The sequence below is a fragment of the Vitis riparia genome, chromosome 7 (assembly GCF_004353265.1).
Source record: "Vitis riparia cultivar Riparia Gloire de Montpellier isolate 1030 chromosome 7, EGFV_Vit.rip_1.0, whole genome shotgun sequence".
NCBI lineage: Eukaryota > Viridiplantae > Streptophyta > Magnoliopsida > Vitales > Vitaceae > Vitis > Vitis riparia.
In genome coordinates this window covers 315,435-337,207 of record NC_048437.1, presented here as the reverse complement: position 1 = coordinate 337,207, position 21,773 = coordinate 315,435, and the positions used below count along the sequence as shown (strand labels likewise).

At 36.7% G+C, this 21,773-nt stretch overlaps 1 protein-coding gene across 1 annotated transcript; it reads left to right on the top strand.

Annotated features, from left to right (window-relative positions):
- Nucleotides 1-724: 724 nt before the first annotated feature.
- Nucleotides 725-21,454, top strand: LOC117917549. The gene is made up of 5 exons (XM_034833863.1): nucleotides 725-988; nucleotides 17,543-18,473; nucleotides 19,582-19,991; nucleotides 20,962-21,031; nucleotides 21,114-21,454. Exons 2-5 carry the CDS (start codon nucleotides 17,710-17,712, stop codon nucleotides 21,175-21,177), a joined length of 1,308 nt encoding a protein of 435 aa, XP_034689754.1. The 5' UTR covers nucleotides 725-988; nucleotides 17,543-17,709; the 3' UTR covers nucleotides 21,178-21,454.
- Nucleotides 21,455-21,773: the final 319 nt, after the last annotated feature.

Below are 21,773 nucleotides of genomic sequence, written 5' to 3'. Positions count from 1 at the left end.
TTTTATAAAATCACTACCAAAATATACTATAAATTATAGTATGTTTGATAGTGATTTTATAAAACACTTTTAATATTTTTAATACTTGAAAAAATTTATGTGTTAGAAAAATTATAAATGTTTTTTAAAATTACTACCAAACATAATATTATTTTTCCTAAAGAGATTACATATTTATATATAATGTATAAAAAAAACTTTAAAGTAATTTCCATATTTTTAATTATTGACGAGAATGCTCTAAAAAAATAACTAAAAATATCCAAAAATTATTTAAAAAATAAATTATTTTCAAAACAAATTTTGAAAAAAGCTTTTTTTTTTTGTCAAAAATTTATCAAAGTGTTTGTAAGGTAAAAAACTATTTTATATTTTAAAGAATGTAAAAATCTGTTTTGAGTAACACTTACCAAATTGGCCCATAATAATAGAGCTCTTTTATTATTTAATTTTTAATAAATTTCAAGGAAATTAATAAAAAACTTTAAATTTGCAAGTAGGTTTGGATATTCTCATAACTTCCCGACTGATTTAAATCACAATAATGAGGAATATTCCTAAGAAGGACGGCAGTAATGCGGCTGGGAAATTCATGCTGGAAACGAATTCTAAATTCCAAAAATAACCCCACAAACCAAGACTACCAAAGAGGATATTTTGGTAATTTAAATTAACCTATAAAGGTACCGCTCCTGACTTTTCTTCGTCTCGCTCCTGACTTTTTCGTCTCTCTCTTCTCTCTCCCGCTCCGTCACAAATTAGAAACCAGAGAAGAAAGCAGTGGGTTTATGGAGAAGGGATGCCGAAGCAGATGCCGTTGTTCTTCTTCGAAGTTTGCAGTCGTGTACAAGCCTTCCTCTTTTCTATTCTTGTCCTTGTGTCAGCCCTCCGATCCCTCTCGTTCCTCTCGATTCACGCCTTGGTCTCGCTACCTCCGATTTAGTGTTCCCAAATAGTACCAAATTCTTTAATTCTTCGCAAACCAAAGGTATTATTATTGTTATTATTATTATTATTATTATTTTTATGTGAATGGAATTTGAACTATACTTTGTTGGTTTCTTTCAATGTTATTATTTGGAATTTTTCGTCGGTTCCTATGCTAGTCATGTTTTATGTAGAAGATTTCTGTAGAATTCTGTGCATTTCAATTTTGGTTATTTTATTGTTATTTAATTATTTAATTTTTAATAGTATTTGGAGATTCAGACCGTTGAAATTTGGTTTGAGAATTATTTGCCTATACATTCAAGATCTCTTTGCAATTTTTATTCGGTCATATTTATGATTTCGGTAGATTCTTGTTCCTAATGAGTAGGACACGCCAAAAGGCCATGAGGAAAAGACTAAAAAAATCCAGTAAATGCAAAATCCAGATGCTGCCTCAACCATGAATTTAGCCCTATGTGGCTTTAAGGCTTCTGGGTCAGGGTCCATCATGCATGGAAGAGTGATGTGTGAGTAAGAGGACTAGACGGGGTTGGGCAATATTGGCTGTATACAAGTACCGAATCATGAAAATCTCACTAGGGGCAAGGAGTATGCATGGGTGTGGCACCTTTGGGGTTGGCAACCTTAATCACAAGGGATACATTGTTATCTGTAAACACGTGAGTGAGGGGTGTAGTAAGAAGGTGGCTCACTTTTTGGCCTAGGGGAGCCTTGACTGCTTACAATTACCCAGTGGTGATAATGATAATAGGCTCAATGAAACAAAGGTGTAACCAGGTATGATGCCTTTAAGGTAGGCAACCTTAGTTGTGTTTGGACTGGGTTTAAGATGGAGAGATACACCTAATTTTAGTGCATGGGAGAAAGTACATGAAAGTATTGAGTGAGGGACATTTGTCGACACAAAGGTGGAAGTGATTGCATACATGCCTCGAAATAATAGTAATGCCAAAAGAGTAGGAGGCATGCCTTACTGGTTTAGAATCTGATTAAAATTTGCTACATTATTCATGGTAGAGTGTACATATTTATATAAAAGAAATAATCTAAGAAAGGAAAAAACATAAACTTCCTAGATCAGTGCTACAAGTGTTTGTCAACCTAATTAAAAAATTGACTACATCAAAAGACTTCCTAAAATAGTCCTAGACTAGTAAAAAAAGACAACTAATTAACCCATGGAATCAAGGGTGAGATTAGTAGATGATTTTCAACAATAAAGGGTGAATTAGTAGCCAATTTCCAACATTCTCCCTTAAGTTGGTTTGAAAATATCCTTCGTTCCCAACTTGTTGATCATTGAGCCGAACCTTGGATTAAGAACTCCTTTAGTGAAGACATTTGCTAGGTGCAACTTGAAAGAAATGAATGAAGTGCAAATCATTCCACTAGCAATTTTCTCTTTGATGAAGTGTCTATTTGTCTCGATTTGTTTTGTTCTATCATTTAGCGTTGGATTGTGTGCAATGCTTATGGCTGCCTTGTTATTATAATATAACTTCATAGGACCCTTCGTTCTATCTACTGCTCCCTTAATGAGTTCTTTATTCATATAAACTCACATATTCTAAGTGTCATGACCCTATATTTAATTTTCACACTTCTTGGCCACTATAGGTTGCTTCTTACTCTTCCAGGTTACTAGGTTACCTCCAACAAGAGCATAGTAGCTGGCCAAAGGTGGATATTTTGTTAGTTATAGATCTGCCCCAATCAGCTCCCATCCTTATATGCTTCCATGTCCATATGACCATTTAGAGAAAATGGCGCCGGCCTTTTTCCCCATGCATAATGCAAGAGGTTCCACGCTTGCTTTGTCGCGTGTGGAAAGCGGGGTAGCTACCAGCAAGTGAGGTTTCGACTTCTGGAAGGCCAAGAGCTGCAGGAGATATGGCTTCTCAGGCTTTTCAAAGAAAAGGCTGCTTATGGAGAAGATGTTTACTGTGGGGGTTGTGTGGGAGGAGGGCAAGCAGTCCACTGCTGATCTTAAAGTGGGACTGGGTTGCTCTGATTCTGTGGGTTGTGGCAGATAGATGGGTTGGCCTTTAAAGGGGGCCCCGAGTCTTTTTAACACTGGGTGGGCCAGAGAAGATAGTTTGGCCTGTTCCCCTTCTTTATTTTTGGCCCAGGACTGCTTTATGGGCCTTGACCCATCGCAAGAGAGAGGTGGTCTTAAGGCCTAGGTGAGCTTGCTTCCTTCTTGTAAGGCTGATCTCTGCCTTAAAGCTGTTGAAGAGCAAGGTGGTAGCTTGTTGTCTTCAACAGAGGGCATTCTCTCTCCCATTGACGAAGCTTTGGTGGTGGAAGCAGCGTCTTTTCAATGTACGTTGAACCACTTCTCTCCTTCTTCGGGGTGGGGCTTTCGTTCTTCTACTCCTTCATCTTTCTCTCCTATGGGTGAGATCGATGAAGGCCGGCGAGAATTGGGGATGATCTATTGGAGGGAAATGACGTCAATGGATAGAGGCGTGGTGATTGAAGAAGAGGAATCTCGTGGTGTCCCCTTTGCTATGGTTCTGAAGGATGGATCGTTGTTGAACTTTAAGTCAAACTATGATGTCGTGGAACTAGATAACTCGGGTGGGGAGGAGGAGGCACAGACAACTCCGGTCAAGGGTTGTGTCTTAGTGGAGGTGAGGAGGAAACCTGCCTTTTCTCAGGGCAACTTCAACAAGTTAGTGTCTTTTAGCAAATTTTTAGGCCTTTTGGTGGATGGTTTTGAGAAAGAAATTTTGGGCCTTTTGAGGAGACTGGTTTCGTACCAATAGGAAGATTGCGGGGCAGGTGTTAAAAAAGTCTGGTTGTGGAGGGTCTAAATTTGAGAGGGAGCTATATAAATTGGAATGCTCTATTTCTTATAAGACTAACTCATTTGGTGGGAGAAGAGGAAGAAAGTCTTCTGGCAAATTAGCCTAAGTGTGCCAATGAAGCTTAAAATCTTTTCTTGGTGTAAGAGGGATAAATGAGGGAGATAAGCACAAAATCATCAAATCAATGATTTGGTCTTACTTAGTTGACTTTGTCTGCCTTCAAGAAACAAAGGTGCAAAAAATGAATGATAGTTTGGTAAAGAGCTTGAGGGTGGGGAGATGTCTGAATTGGGGGGTAGTGGAGGCTAGGGGTCAAGCAGGAAGTATCTTGGTTTTTTGGGACAATCAGGTTTTGCAGCTTATTGAGATGGAGTTAGGTGTCTTTTCAATTTCTTGTCGCTTCAGAAATTCCGAGGATAACTTTTTTTGGATGTTTCCTCATCTCTTTGGCATGACTGTCCAAAGGAGCTCAACGATTGAGGAAATGTGGGACCAAAATTTTGGTCAAGGAGGTTGGAACCTAAATTTTTTGAGGGACTTCAATGATTGGGAGCTAGATACGGTTGGGGATTTACTTCATATGCTGAGGGGTCATAAGCCTTCTTTGGAGGAAGATTTAGTCCTGTGGAGGCAAAGAAGAAATGGTCAGTTTAGGGTCAAGGAAGCTTATAGTTTGTTGACCAATTCTAATGATACAGGTTTTCCTTCAAGAAGTATTTGGGTGGCTAGGGTGCCAACTAAAGTCGCCTTCTTTGCGTGGGAGGCGACGTGGGGGAAGGTGCTTACTTTGGATAGACTTAAAAGAAGAGGGTGCAACTTCCGAATTGTTGCTTTTTGTGTGGGTGTGAAGAAGAAAATGTAAATCACATCCTTATACATTGTACAGTGGTTAGAGCTTTGTGGGATATTGTTCTTAGGTTAGTAGATGTGAATTGGGTCTTTCCAGAAACTGTAAAGGAGGTCTTATCTAGCTAGAGGGGCTCGTTTGTGGGGAAGAAAAGGAAAAAGATTTGGGACGCCATTCCATTGTGTATTTTTTGGACGGTGTGGAAGGAGAGGAATAGATTAGCTTTTAGGGGGGTGTGTTGAATATTTAGAAGTTAAAGAATTTTTTTGTATGTAATTTGTGGAGTTGGGCCAAATTGTATTTAGGTGAGGAGACTTTCTCCTTTATAGGCTTCCTAGAGTGGGTAGCATCCACTTAAGGGGAGGTGATTCTTTTTGCCTTTGTTTTTTGAGGCCCTAGCTGCTTTGTATACTCCCTGTATGCTTTGTGGCGTTCCACCTCTCTTTTAATGCATATCCTTTTACTTATCAAAAAAAAAAAAAAAAAAAACTTTGTTTGGATGTTCACTGGGGTGTATGGCCGTATTTTGGTAGAGGAAAGGGAAGACTTTTGGGATGAGTTGAGTGCCATTAGGGGGCTCTGGAATGATCCTTGGTGTGTGGGAGGGGACTTAAATGCAGTAACATTCTTGGAGGAAAGGAAGAGTTGTCAAAGGTTATTGGCTTTTATGAGGCGTTTTTCATAGTTCATTTAGGAGATGTGTCTTAAAGATCTCCCCTTATCTGGTGGGTTGTTCACCTGGTGTGGTGGGTTAATTAATAGGTTAGCCTCAAGGTTGGATCATTTTCTTGTCTCTGATGATTGGGAGAATCATTTCAGCGGGTTGTATCAGAGCTCCCTTCCTAACTCAATCTCAGATCGTGGGCCAATCTTGCTTTACAGTGGAGGGATAAGGAGAGGTAAGATACCTTTCAAATTTGAAAATATGTGGTTAAAGGTGGAAGAATTCAAGGATCTTGTTAGGAATTGGTGGGAGGGGTACAATGTTCAAGGTTCCTGTAGTTACATTCTGGATGCGAAGCTTAAAGCCTTGAAACAAGACCTTAAAAGTTGGAATAAGGAAGTTTTTGGAAATGTGTCCTCCAAGAAACTTGAGGCTTTGGCACAGTTAGGGTTGTGGGATGCTAAGGAAAGGGAACAGACTCTTACAGTGAAGGAAATTGAGGTTAGAAGAGGGGTGGTGGATGAGTTTAACAAATGGGCAGAGATGGAGGAAATATCATGGAAGTAAAAGTCAAGAGAGTTGTGGCTAAAAGAATGGGACAAAAATACTAGATCTTTTCATAAGATGGCCAATGCTCAAAGAAGGAGAAACTTTTTGGCCAAGCTAAAGGTAAATGGTGAGCTGCTAGTTGGGGAGGATAGCAACAAAGAAGGGGTGACAAACTCTTTTCAAAGGATTCTAGCTGAGTGGGGGGTGGAGGCCGGGTATAGATGTGATGTTATTTGCCTCCTTGCAGCCAATAGTTTCAGCAGCTTTAGAGTTTCCATTCTTTGAAGAGGAGGTCCTTGCGTCTTTATTTGATTTAGATGGTGACAAGGCCTTGGGCCCAGATGGCTTCTCCTTGGCCTTTTGGCAGTATAGTTGGGATATTGTGAAACTTGATGTTATGAGTTTTTTTTGGTGAATTCTATGACTTGGGGTCTTTTGAGAGAAGCTTAAATGCTATGTTTTTAGTATTAGTTCCTAAGAAAGAGAGAGAGAGGGGGGGTGGGGTGTAGAAGACCTTAAGGACTTTAGACCCATTAGCTTGATTGGAGGGTTATACAAGCTCTTGGCTAAGGTCCTAGCAAACAAACTTAAAAAGGTGGTGGGTTATTTAGTTTCAAAATTTCAGCATGCTTTTGTGGAAGAGAAACAAATCTTGGATGCGGTGCTGATAGCAAATGAAGCCATTGATTCTAGAATTAAAGACAACTTAAAAGGAATCTTATGTAAATTGGACATCGAAAAGGCCTATGACCATGTTAATTGGAGCTTTATACTTGTAGTTATGGAGAAAATGGGGTTTGATTCCAAGTGGATAGGATGGATTAGATGGTGTATTTCTACAACTCGTTTCTTTGTTTTGATAAATGGTTCTCCTTCAGCATTTTTCCAAAGCTCTAGAGGTTTGAGACAAGAAGGCCCTTTTGTCTCCTTATTTGTTCATCTTGGTGATGGAGGCTTTCTCTCGCTTGCTCTCTAGGGCGAATGAGGGTGGTTTTATCAATGGTTTTCAAGTCAAAGGAAGGTAGATGTGGGAGTAGAGGTGTCTCGTTTTTCGTAGGTCATTTTTTGTGATGCTAGTAAGGATAATCTTGAGTATTTGAGTTGGGTTTTCATATGGTTTGAGGTGTGTTCAGGGCTAAAGATTAACTTGAGGAAAAATGAGTTGATTCGAGTTGGGGATGTCCAGAATCTGGAGGAGCTTGCTGAGATTCTAGGTTACAAGGTGACAACTCTCCCAACCACCTACCTGGGCCTTCCATTGGGTGCGTCTTACAAGTGCTTAAGGGTTTGGGAAGGAGTGGAAGGAGGTCTCATAAAAGGCTTGCCTTGTGGAAGCGACAATATCTCTCAAAAGGTGGAAGACAGACTCTGATTAGGAGATTATGTGTTCCTTTTTGTTGTCCCTAACAGTAAAGTGGCTAGATTGGAAAAAATACGAAGGGATTTCCTTTGAGGAGGGGGAACTTTGGTCAACAAGCCACATCTGTTGAGTTGGTATGTTGTGTGCATGAAAAAAACGAAAGGGGGTTTGGTTTTTAGAAACCTTTCGACCTTTAATAAGGCCCTTGTAGGAAAGTGGTCTTAGAGATATGTGATTGAAAGAGATCCTCTCTGGAAACAGGTAATTGTTGGCAAGTATGGGCAAGAGGATGGGGGTTAGTGCATGAAAGGGGTGAGAGAGAGGTATGTAGTGGGGGTATGGAAGACAATCAGAAATTGTTGGGAAACTTTCAAAGTTAAACCTTCTACTCTTCCTTGGTTAGTAAGGGAACGAATCCTTTTCCTCATGTTATAGTTTGGAATCCCTGGGCTCTAGTTAGAGTAAGCTTCTTTTCTTAGGAGACAACTTGGACCAAGATTTTGACTCAGGATCAGGTCAAAAGGAGAGGTTGGAAAATACCTAACAGATGCTACATGTGCAAAGAAGAAGAAGAAACGTGTGATCATATTCTTCTGCATTGTTCAAAAGCTCGCATTTTGTGGTAGTTGATTTTTGCTTTATTTGATGTACAGTGGGTGATGAACTCTTCTGTGAGAGGGTTGCTTTTGAGTTAGGGAGACTCCTTTGTTGCTAAAAAAAGGAAGAAGGGTTGGAAAGTTGCTCTTTTATGTCTTTTTTAGACCATTTGTAGGGAGAGAAATAGGAGTGTCTTTGAGAAGTGTGAAAGTTTAGACCAAACTTTTTAAAGCTCCTTTTTGTATCTATTTTGGGACTGGGCTAGATTGTACATTGGGAATGACTCTATGTCCTTGCTAGATTTTGTAGATTGGTGAGGTTCTTCTTAGGGTGTGGTTGGTAGTTTTTGTGTATTCACACCTTTTTGGTTGCTTTGTATATGTCATTTATACCATATTCTTTTAATATAATTGCCTTTACTTATCAAAAAATATTAGTGGAATTTGGATGATTAAAATTAGATGTTTTTGGAAGATTGACAAGAGAACTCAAACCCAAGCAAGAGTGGGATAAATTGGATAACGAAGGTAGTAAGGCAATGCGTGGGCCTTGTATAGGATATTTAATAGGGTGAGCCCTAACAAGTTTTGTTGGATAGCCACTTGCAAACATGCTAAGGAGGCTTGGGACACCCTTGAAGTAATCTATGAAGGCACTTTAGCGGTGAAATTGTCTAAAATTCAAATGCTCACCTCCTATTTTGAGAGTATAAGAATGCAAGACAATCAAACCTTCTCTGCATTCTATTATGAGCTTAGTGATATTGTAAATTCTTCTTTCAACCTAGGAGAAAGAATCCCTGAGTCTAAAATTGTTAGAATGATTTTGAGATATATTCTTGAAAGGTTTAAACCTAAGGTCACAACCATAGAGGTGAGCTAGGATGTTGATGCTGTGAAAGTCAATGAGCTTGTTGGTTCTCTACAAATCTATAAGATGACTTTTCTCGACTCTAAGAAGCCTAAAGTGTCTGTTCTTAAGGCTTCCAAGAGTGAAGAAAAAGAATTTGAGAATTTTGAAAAAATAGGAAGTGAGAAACTTGCTCATATTACTAAACGAGTTAAAGAAGCCATGAAATTTTATAGAAGAGCAAATAGGAAGCAAGATTCAAGAAAGGGCAAAAAATCTAAAAAGATTTTTAAAGAAAAAGATAAGAGATTTTCTAAAGGGAAAAAGATTAAATGTTTTAATTGTGGTGGTTTAGGACATATTTCTTTTGATTGTCTTAGTCCCAAGGACATTAAGAAATCTATGTTGGCTACTTGGAGTGATACAGACTCTAACTTGAGTGATTCCACAACTTCAAAGGACACTAGGTATGATTAGACTGATTTTCTTTCATTTGTTGCTTCCATAGATTCTATGCATGATTCAAAGAGTGATTGTGAATTTAATGATGAAGAGAATGCTGAATTTCTTGAAAATATGGTTCATGAGTATAAATGCTTGATTAAAAAATTCATGAAAGTCAATAATGTTGTTAATTCATAAAAATCTAAAATTGATATGCTAAATGAAGAAAAAATAAATCATATTGAAAAAATTCGTTTCCTTGAGACTAAGTATCAATATCTTCTTGAGAGAAATGATACTAACTTAAGAAATTGAATGCCAAAGAACATTTTTTTTTCCTTCAATAATGAGACCTTTCATCCTAGGATTAAAATTTTGAATGATATTCTTGATAGATGTAAGTCCCGTGGAGATAAGAGAGGCCTAAGCTACATTAATAAAATTGAGACTCCTACTAGAGGGAGACACAATTTTTGTTAAGGGTAAGGAGGAAACTCCTAACCATGTGGCCCCTTCTAGCACTTCTCCCTTATGCGCTTATTGTAAGAAGTCTGGACACTCAAAGTAGATGTGTCATAGTAGATTATTTGAGATATATAACTCTCAGTTGAATAGACTAGTGGATGAGTTTGACTTTCTAGAGAACAAATTCTGCATACTAAGAAAGGAAAGAAAAACAACCTTAAGCCTAAGACTTAGAAAAAGTCCTCTAGTTCTTCACCTGAGGTTAAACAAATTTGGGTTAGAAAGGATAAGCCTAAGTGCAATGTTGTCTGTACTGCTCTTAGAGCTAGAGCTCCTAGTGAGTGGTATAGTGGGTGCTCTAGGCATGTGACGGGTGACAAGTTCTTCTTCACCTCCTTTGAAGATTTCAATGGGGGAAATGTCACTTTTAGTGATGGTAGTATTGCTTGTGTGAGAGGTAGGTATAGTGTTTTTATCCCCGGATACCTTGATTTAGATGGAGTCCTCTTTGTTAATGGACTAAAGGCTAATCTCATAAGCATTAGTCAAATTTGTGATAGTGAGTTTAGTGTTGAATTCTCCCAAAATAAGTGTGAAGTTTTGAACAAAGAGGGAGAAATCACCTTCACTAGGCATAGAATCGTGGATAATTGTTGTGCAATTAATTAGGGTTCTGATACCTCTCTAGTTTGTAGTAGGGCTAAAATTGGTGTTACTGAATTATGGCATAGAAGATTAGGACACATTAACTATGAGGACGTTGTGCACTTAACAAATAAAAATCTTGTTAGAGGAATCCCTAAGTTAAGTGATCAACCCAATACCTTTTATGGTGAGTGTATGAAGGGTAAGTAAGTTAGAGTGTCTCATAAGGAAATTTAAGGGGATAATATGTTTAGACCTTTGTATCTTCTTCACATGGACACCATGGGTCCTATGAGAATTGAAAGCAAAGGTGGAAAGAAATATGTCCTTGTGGTTGTTGATGATTTTTCTAGATATTCTTTTGTATCCTTTTTGAGATAGAAATCTGAGACTATTAAGTACTTGACTCTTTTCATTAGGATTCAAATAGAGAAAGGGCATCACATTGTTAGGATTAGGAGAGATAGGGGGAGAGAGTTTGATAATATGGATATTGATAATATTTATGACTTTAAGGGGATTAAACATGAATTTTCAGCAACTCCTCAACAAAATGGCATGGTTGAAAGGAAGTACTGTGTTCTTCAAGAAATGGCCCGAGTGATGCTTTACATGCATGACACTCCAATTTATTTTTAGGCCGAAGCCATTAACATGGCTAGCTATATTGCCAATAGAGTTTTTCATATTGCCAATAGAGTTTTTCTCAGGCCTAGAATGGATAAAACTTCCTATGAATTGTGTTTAAGAAAGAAGCCCAATTTAAAGTACATTAGGATCTTTGGCAATGAATGTTATATTCTCAAGGATGGGAAAACTAGGTAAATTTTATCCCAAATCTAATTTAGACATTTTCCTAGGTTATTCCTCCAAATGTAAGGCCTATAGGGTATACAATCAAAATATAAAAGTTATCTAAGAGTTTTGTAATGTAGTCATTGATGATTCTGGTATACTCATGAAGATGTTAACTCCTATGGCTTACCCCAGGAGTCCATTAGGGATATCCTTGAGACCATGGATGAGAAAACATCCTTGAAAAGGTGGCAACAAAGATATAAAGCCACTTGAAGTTGCTAAGCCAAGTGAAGTGAGTGCTAGAAATAAATCCAAAGTACCCAAAAATTGTCTTATCTCAAACGTAATAGGAAATGTGAATGACTCCATGGCAACAAGGAGATAATCAAGTCAAAATGAGATAGGCTTATTTTGGTATACCTCCTTATTAGAGCCAAAAAATGTGGAGGAAGCCAATTTTATTTTTTTTGTCTTAGGACGAAAGACCTCATTTTTGGAAGAAAAAAATGTTCCTTGGCATTCAATTTCTCGAGTTAGAGTATCGTTTCTCTCAAGGAAAGATTGATACTTAGTTTAAAGAAAATGAATTTTTTCAATATGATTTATTTTTTCTTTCATTTAGCATTATCAATTTTAGATTTTTGTGAATCAACAACAATATTGACTTTCATGAATTTTTTAATCAAGCATTGATACTCATGAGCCATCAAGAAAGTTAGCATTCTCTTCATTATTAAATTCACAGTCACTCTCTGAGTCATACATAGAATCTATGGAAGCAACAAATGCAAGAAAATCAATTTGATCATACTTGGTGTCCTTTGAAGCTGTGAAATCATTCTCCTGGAGTCCGTGTCACTCCAACTAGCCTGCATAGATTTCTTAATGTCCTTGGAGTTAGGACAATCATAAGAAATATGTCTTAAACTACCACAATTAAATCATTTAATATTTTTCCCTTTAGAAAATCCCTTATTTTTTTCTTTAAAAATCAATTTATATTTTTTGCCATTTTCTAAATTTTGCTTCCTGTTTGCTCTTCTATAAAATTTCATAGCTTCTTTGATTTGTTTAGTAATATGAGCAAGTTCTTTTCTTCTTGTTTTTTCAGAAATTTCAAAATCTTTTTCTTCACTCTTGGAAGCCTTAAAAAGAGACTCTTTAGGCTTCCAAGAGTCGGGAAGAGTCATTTCATAGGTTTGTAGATAACCAACAAGTTCATCAATTCTAATAGAATCGGCGTCCTTACTCTCCTCTATGGCTGTGACCTTAGGTCTAAGCCTTGTAGGAAGTGATCTCAAAATCTTTATAACAATTCTAAGCTCAGGGATTCTCTATCTTAGGTTAAAAGAAGAATTAACAATATCACTAAACTCATAATAGAATGTAGAGAAGGTTTGATACTCTTGCATTCTTATACTCTCAAATCTGGAGGTGAGCATTTGAATTTTAGACAACTTCATCATTGAAGTGCCTTCATGGGTTACTTCAAGGATGTCCCGGGCCTCCTTAGCACGTTTACAAGTGGCTATCTTACGAATAAGAGGACTCACTCCATTAAATATGCTATACAAGGCTTAAGCATTTGCCTCACTACCCTCATTATCAAATTTATTCTGTTCTTGCTTGGGTTTGAGTTCCCAATTGATCTTTTCCAGAAACATCTAATTTTAATAAGAGTCTCCATTCAAATTCCACTGCATTCCAGACCCTTTCACCTTATATTTTTAGGAAAAATTCCATCTGGGCCTTTCAGTGGGGATAGTTACTTCCATCAAAATATGGTGGATTATTAATGGAAGAACCCACCTTTGGTAGTTCCATATTGAATTAATAGGATCGAAAAAAAAAAAAATCATCAAAAGACTTGCTCTGATACCAATTGAAAAACCTATATTCCAATAGGGTAACACCTAAAAAGGGGTGAATGAGTGTATTTCAAAGATTTTAATATGAGAGTTGAGATTTTTAATCCAATTAAACCTTTGAGAATTATTTAATTCTCTTTAACTCAATTAAACCTTGTAAGAAATTAGAAATGATCAATGACAATCCAACATATAAGAGACAATAGGTTTTTTATGTATAAAACCCCCACACAACATGTGGAGATAGAGAATCACAGGATTTAAGACCTCAAATCTAAAATCCATTATACGAAATCACAATACATAGTTTTACCTGATACGCTACCTAAGACTTACTTTCCAACACCTATATCATGATTCACGTCCACAACATAGCACTTTAAGTGCTCCAATGAATTTGCCTCACCCTTTGAGGGGATGCATGTCTCTTCAACAACCCCAAGTTCGTTCAAAGAACCTTTGAGAGGTTTTAGGAATTGTAGGGCAAGTTAGGGTGTTTTCTAAATGAGAGCATCCACCTTTAAAACATATTTAGGTAGGGTATATATAGGCCTAAGAGCCTCGAGGATCGGAAATGAAATTTTCTTAAAAAATAAAATATCAACTTTCCTAAAATTAATTAAGACATTTGAGTTCAATTTTAAAACTTCTGATCCAACCTTACCTTACCAAAAAATTAACTTGCCTTTACTTAAAACCTTTTCAGTCTTACTTGTGATGGTTTGATTGATTAAACGACAACCTCAAATCTTCAATAGAGAGTAAGTCATTGTCTAAAAAGTTCCCATGCTAAAATGAAAAGGAACAAAATTGCCAACAACAAAAACAAAATATAATGTCCTAACAAGGGTCTTCCACCAACCTAGATTGCTCCCGAGGTTTTTTTATTTATAGTTGTATCTCCACTATCCTTCTATCATTGTGAGTGGTCTCCAAGGAATTTTCCAAGTTCTCCCCATTTTCTTGAATCCTTCAAATTGTGTTGAAAGTGGGATTGAACAGTTCTGTGACAGGTCTTCTGCTTCCATTTTCTCCCCCTTTTGGGTTGGAGAATATCCAAGGAAAATGCATATAATTGCCTTTAGGTCAAGCTTAGATCTATCTTCGTTAAGGACATGAACAAAGAACCTGCTTTGAAAGACTTTCAATGGCAAAGAATTGAATACATATAAGTGGGGATATCATTCTTTCAATGTTCCAATAGGAGTTTGAAAATTGAGTACCTTTGAAGGCATCCTATTAATGAGATAGACTTTTGTCAGGACCACATCTCCCTAAAAATGTTTTGGAATGTTTCTAGCAAACATTCAGTCTCGACTACCTCAAGAAGATGTTTGTTTTTTACATTCTGCCACTCCATTTTGTTGGTGAGTGCTTGCACATCTTGATTGATGAAGAACACCCTTTTCTAAGTCTTTATTGAAGTATTCCCTACCATTATCAGATCTAACAATATGTATCTTGGTGTTAAATCATGTTTGGATCATTAAGAAAAAAGTTCTGAATTGTTGCAATGGTTTCAGATTTATCTTTTAGTAAGTAAATACAAGTAGTCCTACTAAAGACATCAATAAGACTAATGAACCATTTAGCACCACAAATATAGGTCACCCTTAAGGGCCCCCAAACATCAGTATGTATAATCGAGAAAGGAATTTCACTTCTTTTTACCACTAATTGGATGTGGAACCCTTTGAATTTTAGCCAACTCACAAATTTCACACTTGAGTTTGAAAAATCTAGACTATTACCAAGATCTGGGTGCAATTTCCTCATGTAATGGAAACCGGGGTGCCCTAATCTTTCGTTACAACCAGTAGTCTTCTAAGGTTCCCTTTTTTTTCGAACTCCCTTTATTTGATAGGCTTGAGGTGTCTCCTTCTTCTTGGCATCTAGGTAGTAAAGACCATTCTTTTCCTTAGCATTGCCAATCATCTTCCTCGAGATTTGGTTATGAAAAACACAGTAGTTAAGATAGAAAATTATAGAATAGTTTCTAGTTTTTGCGAGTTTATTAATTGGCAGACATTTTGGGCACATGAAGAACAAAAAAAAGAGTGATATCTGATGATATATAGACATTTCCTTTGCCATGAATCATAAGAAATGATCTATTAGCAACATGGGCCTTTTGATTACGAGAACATGGTTCATAAGGAATAAAACAGTTTGAGTCTTTGATCATGTGATTAGTGGCTCTTGAATTAATGATCCAGGAGCTTGAATTTAAAATAGTGGTTGAAAGTAGAGGTTTAACAAAAATTCCAGATTGGGCAAATGCCCAGGAAGTAGGATTGGAGGTCACCTCATCATATTTCATGATCTTGTATAAAAGATCTAGTTGTTCCTCGATATTTTGAGGATTTCCTCCAGCCTTGCTAGCAGCATTGGTGGAAGGAAGAGTCTTGGCTTGGAAGCGCTTGATGCCCTGTGAAGCTAGAGCTGTTTGCAGGATTTTGGGTAGATGATTGATTGACCATATTTCTTGAATGCAAATACAAAAGAATAGAGATAAGAAAAATAAGACAAAAATGTCTAAGAACAAGATTTTTGTGTATGGCGTAGAAGAATGAAAGAGCCAACAATGAAGGCTGGCTTGAAAAAAATTGAACAAATAGCAATGAAGGTTGTATATGACTGAGCAATGAGGCTCTATGGATCTTGGCAATGTTAGACTTCCTACTCTAGTATCATATTGGTTTAGAATCCGATTGAAAATGATTACATTATTCACAGTAGAGCATACATATTTATATAGAAGAAATAATCTAAGAAAGAGAAAAATATAAACTTCCTAAATTAATGCTACAAATATTTGTCAGCCTAATTACAAAGTTAAGTAAATAAAAAAACTTCCTGAAATGGTCTTAGGCTAGTCAAGGACAACTAATTAACGCTTGGAATCGAGGATGAGATTAGTAGATGATTTCCAACATGCCTAAGGGGTGGGTAGGCTAAACTTATGGAGCATACATCTTGTGCCTTGAAGGATGTAAAAACCACGAGGGCTACTGCAATAGCAACAAAGTGTATAAAATGTGACTATAGTACCGAATGCAAAGATAAAACCAATGAGGGAAAATTTTTTATACTATGGTTATTTATTTTTGCAATAAGTTGTGGAAAAAAAAAAAAGGAACAGTCCAAAGGGGAGAGTGCAGAAAGAATGAAGAGTGGAAGAGACATGGTTGATTTGCTGCACATATCCTCATGGAGCTTGATTATATTCAGGCCCATTTGACAAAGGCCAAAAATCTTAATATTTACATTTGGTGCTGCAAATTTGGAACATATTTACCAGTCCTTGATGTTTTTATGTTTGTGTACCATATGAAAAGTTGTAGACTAAACAGATTTTGAATTAGCCTTGTCATTTTGTTGACTTCTAATTTAAAATGAGAGTTTGCTTTATTTGGAAAAACAATATTTTTTAAAGTTCTTTTATTGATGAATGAGGGGCAATTTCTTCTTTACATTTAAAAACTTAAAGTAAATGGACATTAAATACCTGAAGGGCATTCACTTGTTCTCAAGGGAGATAAATTGCATAGAAACTTGACCAACAAGACAAACTATTAAGTCAGCACTCTTGGCCCTTGGGAGGGTAAGGTGACCCTGGGTGGGCTTCATCCATGCTTTATACTACATCTATATCTTGTTCATTGTGCTATCACCCTGCATGGCATAGGCCTCCTGGTAGTTGGTATTTCTTTTCATCACATGGAAGAATGTGTTTGACATGCCATTTTGTGGTGCTATCTTTGAAGGCCATGTGTCATGGTCCATTTTACCCATTATGAAATCCATTGCATGCTCAATGAAGATTAGTTTTGAATCTTGGTCCTTTTGATGCTAACATGACAGGATTTGATGGTTACTGAAACACATGGGACCTGTATTAACTCAAAGGGAGCCCAATTTGGTTTCCATAGTTGATGTAAGCAAGGTGGTGAAGTGTTAACCAAACCACACGCACAAGTAGAAAAACAAAGAAAAAGACAAGATTGTTAATGTGGTTCGGCGATCAATGTGACCCCTACGTCTACGGAGTGCACCAACACTCAACAATCCACTAATTAGAATAAAAAAGAAGAGTTACTCGAAAAATATCTCTCAATTGCGGCTGCAGTCTCAAAAAACAAAACCTTAAACATAAAAGGGTTAAATATATAAGAGGGGCAAACTCGTCAATCAACACAAAAAAAAAAAAAAAAATTCTCCACAAGCTGATCGGACAACTTAATTCCCACAAGCTGACCAAGAAGCTCGACCCCCAACATTTCTAATGAAGCACAACAAAATGGATTCAGGCTTCTCAATCCAACATAAAGGAGGTGGGAAGGATAGTATTTATCATATATTTGCAATTTCACAATTTGAAATCCTATGAGCAGCTGGCAGCAAAGTGCTCAAGGGTGTAAACTGTAGGGAGTTTATCCCGTGGGTTGTCTGAGAAGGTAAAATTTATAAGAGGGCAAACGGTTGCTAGCTTGTTGGAGCTGTAGTGGTTGAATGTGTTATTTTCTTTTTCATGGCATTACTCAGTAATATATTCATGTCTATGTGTATGTGCAAAGCTTTTTCTCTATATCATTTTATGGAACACATTTTCTCCTTCTTAACAATACTTTGTTATGGATTGAAAAGGGAATATCTTTTGATTGTTTACTTTGTTTTAAAAATGTTGCATCGCAGGTTCCTCAGTGAGCAGCATCTCTGAGCTGTTATCTTCCTCTACAAGTTAAAGATTTATCTCAATACTGAGTAAATACAAACAGCAGAGGGACACATAATGAATGATTGGCACCACTTTCTTCCTTGAAACAAAATGACCCCTTTCTGCCAGTTCTTTATATAAGAAAATGTCATCGGCAAGTGGTAAATCTCCTGGTTGGGCCGCTTTTGACCTCAAGCAGCGACAGAAGCAAGGGCTTGAACCTGAACTTGACAAAGAGCCTTACCCACCCATTCCAAGCAGTTTCGCCCCTTTACGTCCTTGCAGAAACTCTGCATCAAATGGTCGCTCAGGGAGGTCTTTCTCATCACTACTTGTACCTTCTGTGAATTTCCCAACTTTGGAAGAGAACAAGGATTGCAAAAAACCAATGCAAGGTGGCAATTCCGGGAGCAAAGAACAGACCAAGGTTGCTGAAGTAAGCAATCTTGTTATTGCCTTTAATAAGCTCAAAGAACACTACTCCTGGGCTGACAATAGCTTAATTGAGGATATCATGGCTGCTGTAGATAATGACATTGACAAGGCTTCAACTTTATTAGGAGCAATGGTTTCCACTGGGAGCTTTGAGGAGAACAAAGAAACCAGTATTGCGGAACTGAATTCTACTTCAGGGAATCCATATGAAAATTGCAAATTACAGGCAGATAATGGTGTTTTTTTAGGAAATGATACAGTTCTTTCAGAGCTGAGCTCTACCATTGGGGATCTTCTTATTGATAATAACAAAGAGTTGACAGATGAATGTGGTTCTAGTGGGAAAAATCTTTCTGATGATGCTGCAGATATGAAACTGATTTTGGGTCACATGAATTCTATACCCATTGAGCCTGAGTGGGAGGAGGATGATGTTTACTTGAGCCATCGGAAAGATGCAATTAGGTTCATGAGGTATGTGACCTCCGTGTTTAGATAAATTAGGTATTTGCTTGCACATGATCAAGATTTTCAGGTATCGTGCAAAATCTCACTGTCCATCATTACTTTATGTTATATCTGTACATGCATACCATAAAATGAGCTGTTATGCTGTCTTCATTCTGAACTTTTCTGTATTATGTGTGGGATGATTTGTTGATGGATGCCATATTGAAAAGCAAAGTAATGGGATTTTCAACATTTAAATGGATTTCTTGAAACCTTCTTCTGTGATCAAGTCCACATCCTTAATGGCCTATCAATGACTATAAGCAAAATGTTGCAAACTGTACCAAGTACCAAATACCATGTTCTGGTGTATTAAACTCATGTCATCCTTACCTATAAAATCAGTAAGATATTTTAATATCTTGGATATGTCAAAGGCAGGCTCAGTATAAGTGGGATATTTTTATCATGCACCTGCTTGTAGCATCAAGTTTGTTTGTTATTATTCATCCTAGCGACAGCCTGGCCAAGGCAAATCCTGGAGGGGTGTGATGGTGACTTGGGAGGATACAACTCCAACTTAACAAAGGCATAGATCTCAACTACTTGGGGTTAATATATTTCATATGGTTATGACTAGTATTTCCTGGATAGGCTTTTCTTCTCAGGAAGTTGAAATCCATTGTATGTTGAAACAGACTATGTTTTTTATGGAATTAAATTTATAGAAGCAACTAGTTGTAACTTGATGGCATGGTTTCGATCATCAGAAGAGAAATACAATTTCTTTATGGTTTCAGTCTCTCAGAATTTTTAAAGTATCTGCTGATATATTAAGTTGAGATTACAGTCAAAGGGGCAAGACAGAGCTACACTGACTAAACTTAGAATATAGAACCATGAGAATATCTTCTGTGAGATTTTTGAGTCTCATTAATCTAAAAATATTGAGCTCAAATACTCAGATCTGTATAATATTAATATATATATATATGGTTAGGTTTTCAAATAGAAAGAAAATGACCAGTTATTTTAAAGAAACTCATGCTGATTATTAAAGTGAACTTTCGTGCAAATATCATGGTCTATTGATTAATTTATAGTGCAAACGTCAATTGTTTTGATTGAACAGGTCAGCATCTCGGCATTCAAGGGCAGCCGCTAATGCTTTTCGAAGAGGAGATCATGCATCTGCAAAACAGTTGTCAGTGGAAGCTAAGGAGGAATGGGTCAAGGCTGAAAGATTCAATTCCAAGGCAGCTAATGAAATTCTGGATATCAGGAATAGCAACAATGATTTGTGGAAGTTAGACTTACATGGTCTTCATGCAGCAGAAGCTGTTCAAGCCTTGCAAGAACATTTGTGGAAGATCGAAACCCAGATGCCATTCAATCGTTCAGTATCCCCTAACAGAGCCAAGACAAAAGCAGGGATTTTACGTTCTCCGTCACTTGAGTCCTTTGGTTGTGTAGACAATGAGGAGTTGGATAAACAACGGACATTATCTAGGCAGAGACCAACATCACTACAAGTCATAACAGGTATTAAGCAGTATTCAATATCTCTACTTTATATACCTATTGTACATATTGAGTTACTTTTTGCTGTTTTGCATATGCTTGCGGATACATGTAAAATTGGGTGAGCCAAGTAGTGAATGCATGTCTCCCTGTTCATGGTCAGAGTGTGTAGGGGGATGCTGCTCTTTCTCTTAATTTTTCCAAATAGCATGTAATAGGGTATCTTTGGAAGATCCATTCTGTTTTGCAAAGCATTATTGACTCAAATCCTTTGTTGTGCATGGCTTCATTGCAGAAGATAGCATTTAATGTCAAATTGGCAACATTGCATGTAATTCTAAATACAATTTTGACTCTAATGATAATAATTGATTGACTGTAGTGTTATGATTTGGTTAGTTGTATGAATAGTAGAAGAGAGAATAATAAGACAGCTTTTGATTGGTTGTGAGAAGAATTGGAAGATGAAAATAAATCCTACGCAAATAGATAATCTTTCACATAGAATTTAGAAATTTTATCCTCTATCTTGACCAGAAATATAATTTGTTTTGAAAAACAAATTAAGCGAGATTAGGTTTGGAAATTTTAGTGCTGGTGAGTTTTTTTTTAATTAATTAATTAATTAATTTATTATTATTATTATTAAATTTAATTTTTGTGATTTACATGGCAGTTATTGGATGACAGTTATGCTATCATTAGAATTGTGTTAATAGAAATAATTGCTGAGGGAAAATTACTACTCATTCTTGTGTTATCACAAGAAAAAATTATTTTTTAATGCCTTATCATTCCTGGAGTTGTTTCCAGATGCATCTTAAATTTTTGAATCTTGGACCAATCCACATGGTTACCATAGAACTATATTTTGATTGACACATGCCTGATATACATTTAACCATCAGAATGAGCAATCCATACCTAGAACTGGATCAAGGTTAGGGTACCCATACCTCTACTGATTATCTGTGTTTGTTTTCTCCAACAGGTAGAGGTAATCATAGCCGAGGCCAGGCAGCACTCCCAACCTCTGTGAGAAGTTTCCTCAACGAGCACGGGTGAGATTTTTATCTTGTGCAATTCTATCCAGCCCATGAACCCAAAAAAACTCAGTGGTGCAATTTGTACATTGTTTTGTAGATACCGTTTTGAAGAGGCGAGGCCAGGGGTAATTGCAGTTCGCCCGAAGTTCCGTCACAGGTGAATCCCTGAATGCTGAATAAGGTACACAAGCATGGAATCCACACATGTTTTTCTTTCAGGGGTCCTATCATCTATGTTGATAGTGAATTAAGAGCTAGGTGATGTCCTATTTATATAACGCATTGGTCCAACTCCTTTTTATGAAAGATCTCTAGTTTTAGTTTTGCAGAAAGTTGTTATTAAGTTTTAACTCAGACATTTATATCATCAGTGTATATATGACAAACCGTTTGTCTAATGAAATATGTGCCAATTCATGGACACAAGTTCTGTTGTTTGCCTGGCTGTTTACCATCTCTTCAAATGCTTTATGGAGCCCCTTAGCGATTCTCTTCACATAAACACAAACCAATTTTGAGATATTTTGTTCATGGTTTTTTAAAGGTGCAAGTTGTTTTTAAAAATAAAAAGTAAAAAACTTATTTGGATAAGTTATTTTTTCTTATAAAAATATTGTAAATTTAATTTATATAATATTAATTAAATTTAGTTTTGACTTTATTAAAAATGAAAATAGTTTTGTAATTAGAGATAAATTAAAAAATGAGTACTTTTTAGTAAAACATTAATAGTAATACTATAATATATATATATATA

Bases quoted from the DNA above. Each gene is read 5' to 3' on its own strand.
- LOC117917549 (XM_034833863.1), top strand. From the start codon at position 17,710: ATGTCATCGGCAAGTGGTAAATCTCCTGGTTGGGCCGCTTTTGACCTC. The intron at 18,474-19,581 runs GTATGTGACCTC...TTGATTGAACAG, and splicing joins GATGCAATTAGGTTCATGAG to GTCAGCATCTCGGCATTCAA. The intron at 21,032-21,113 runs GTGAGATTTTTA...ATTGTTTTGTAG, and splicing joins AGTTTCCTCAACGAGCACGG to ATACCGTTTTGAAGAGGCGA.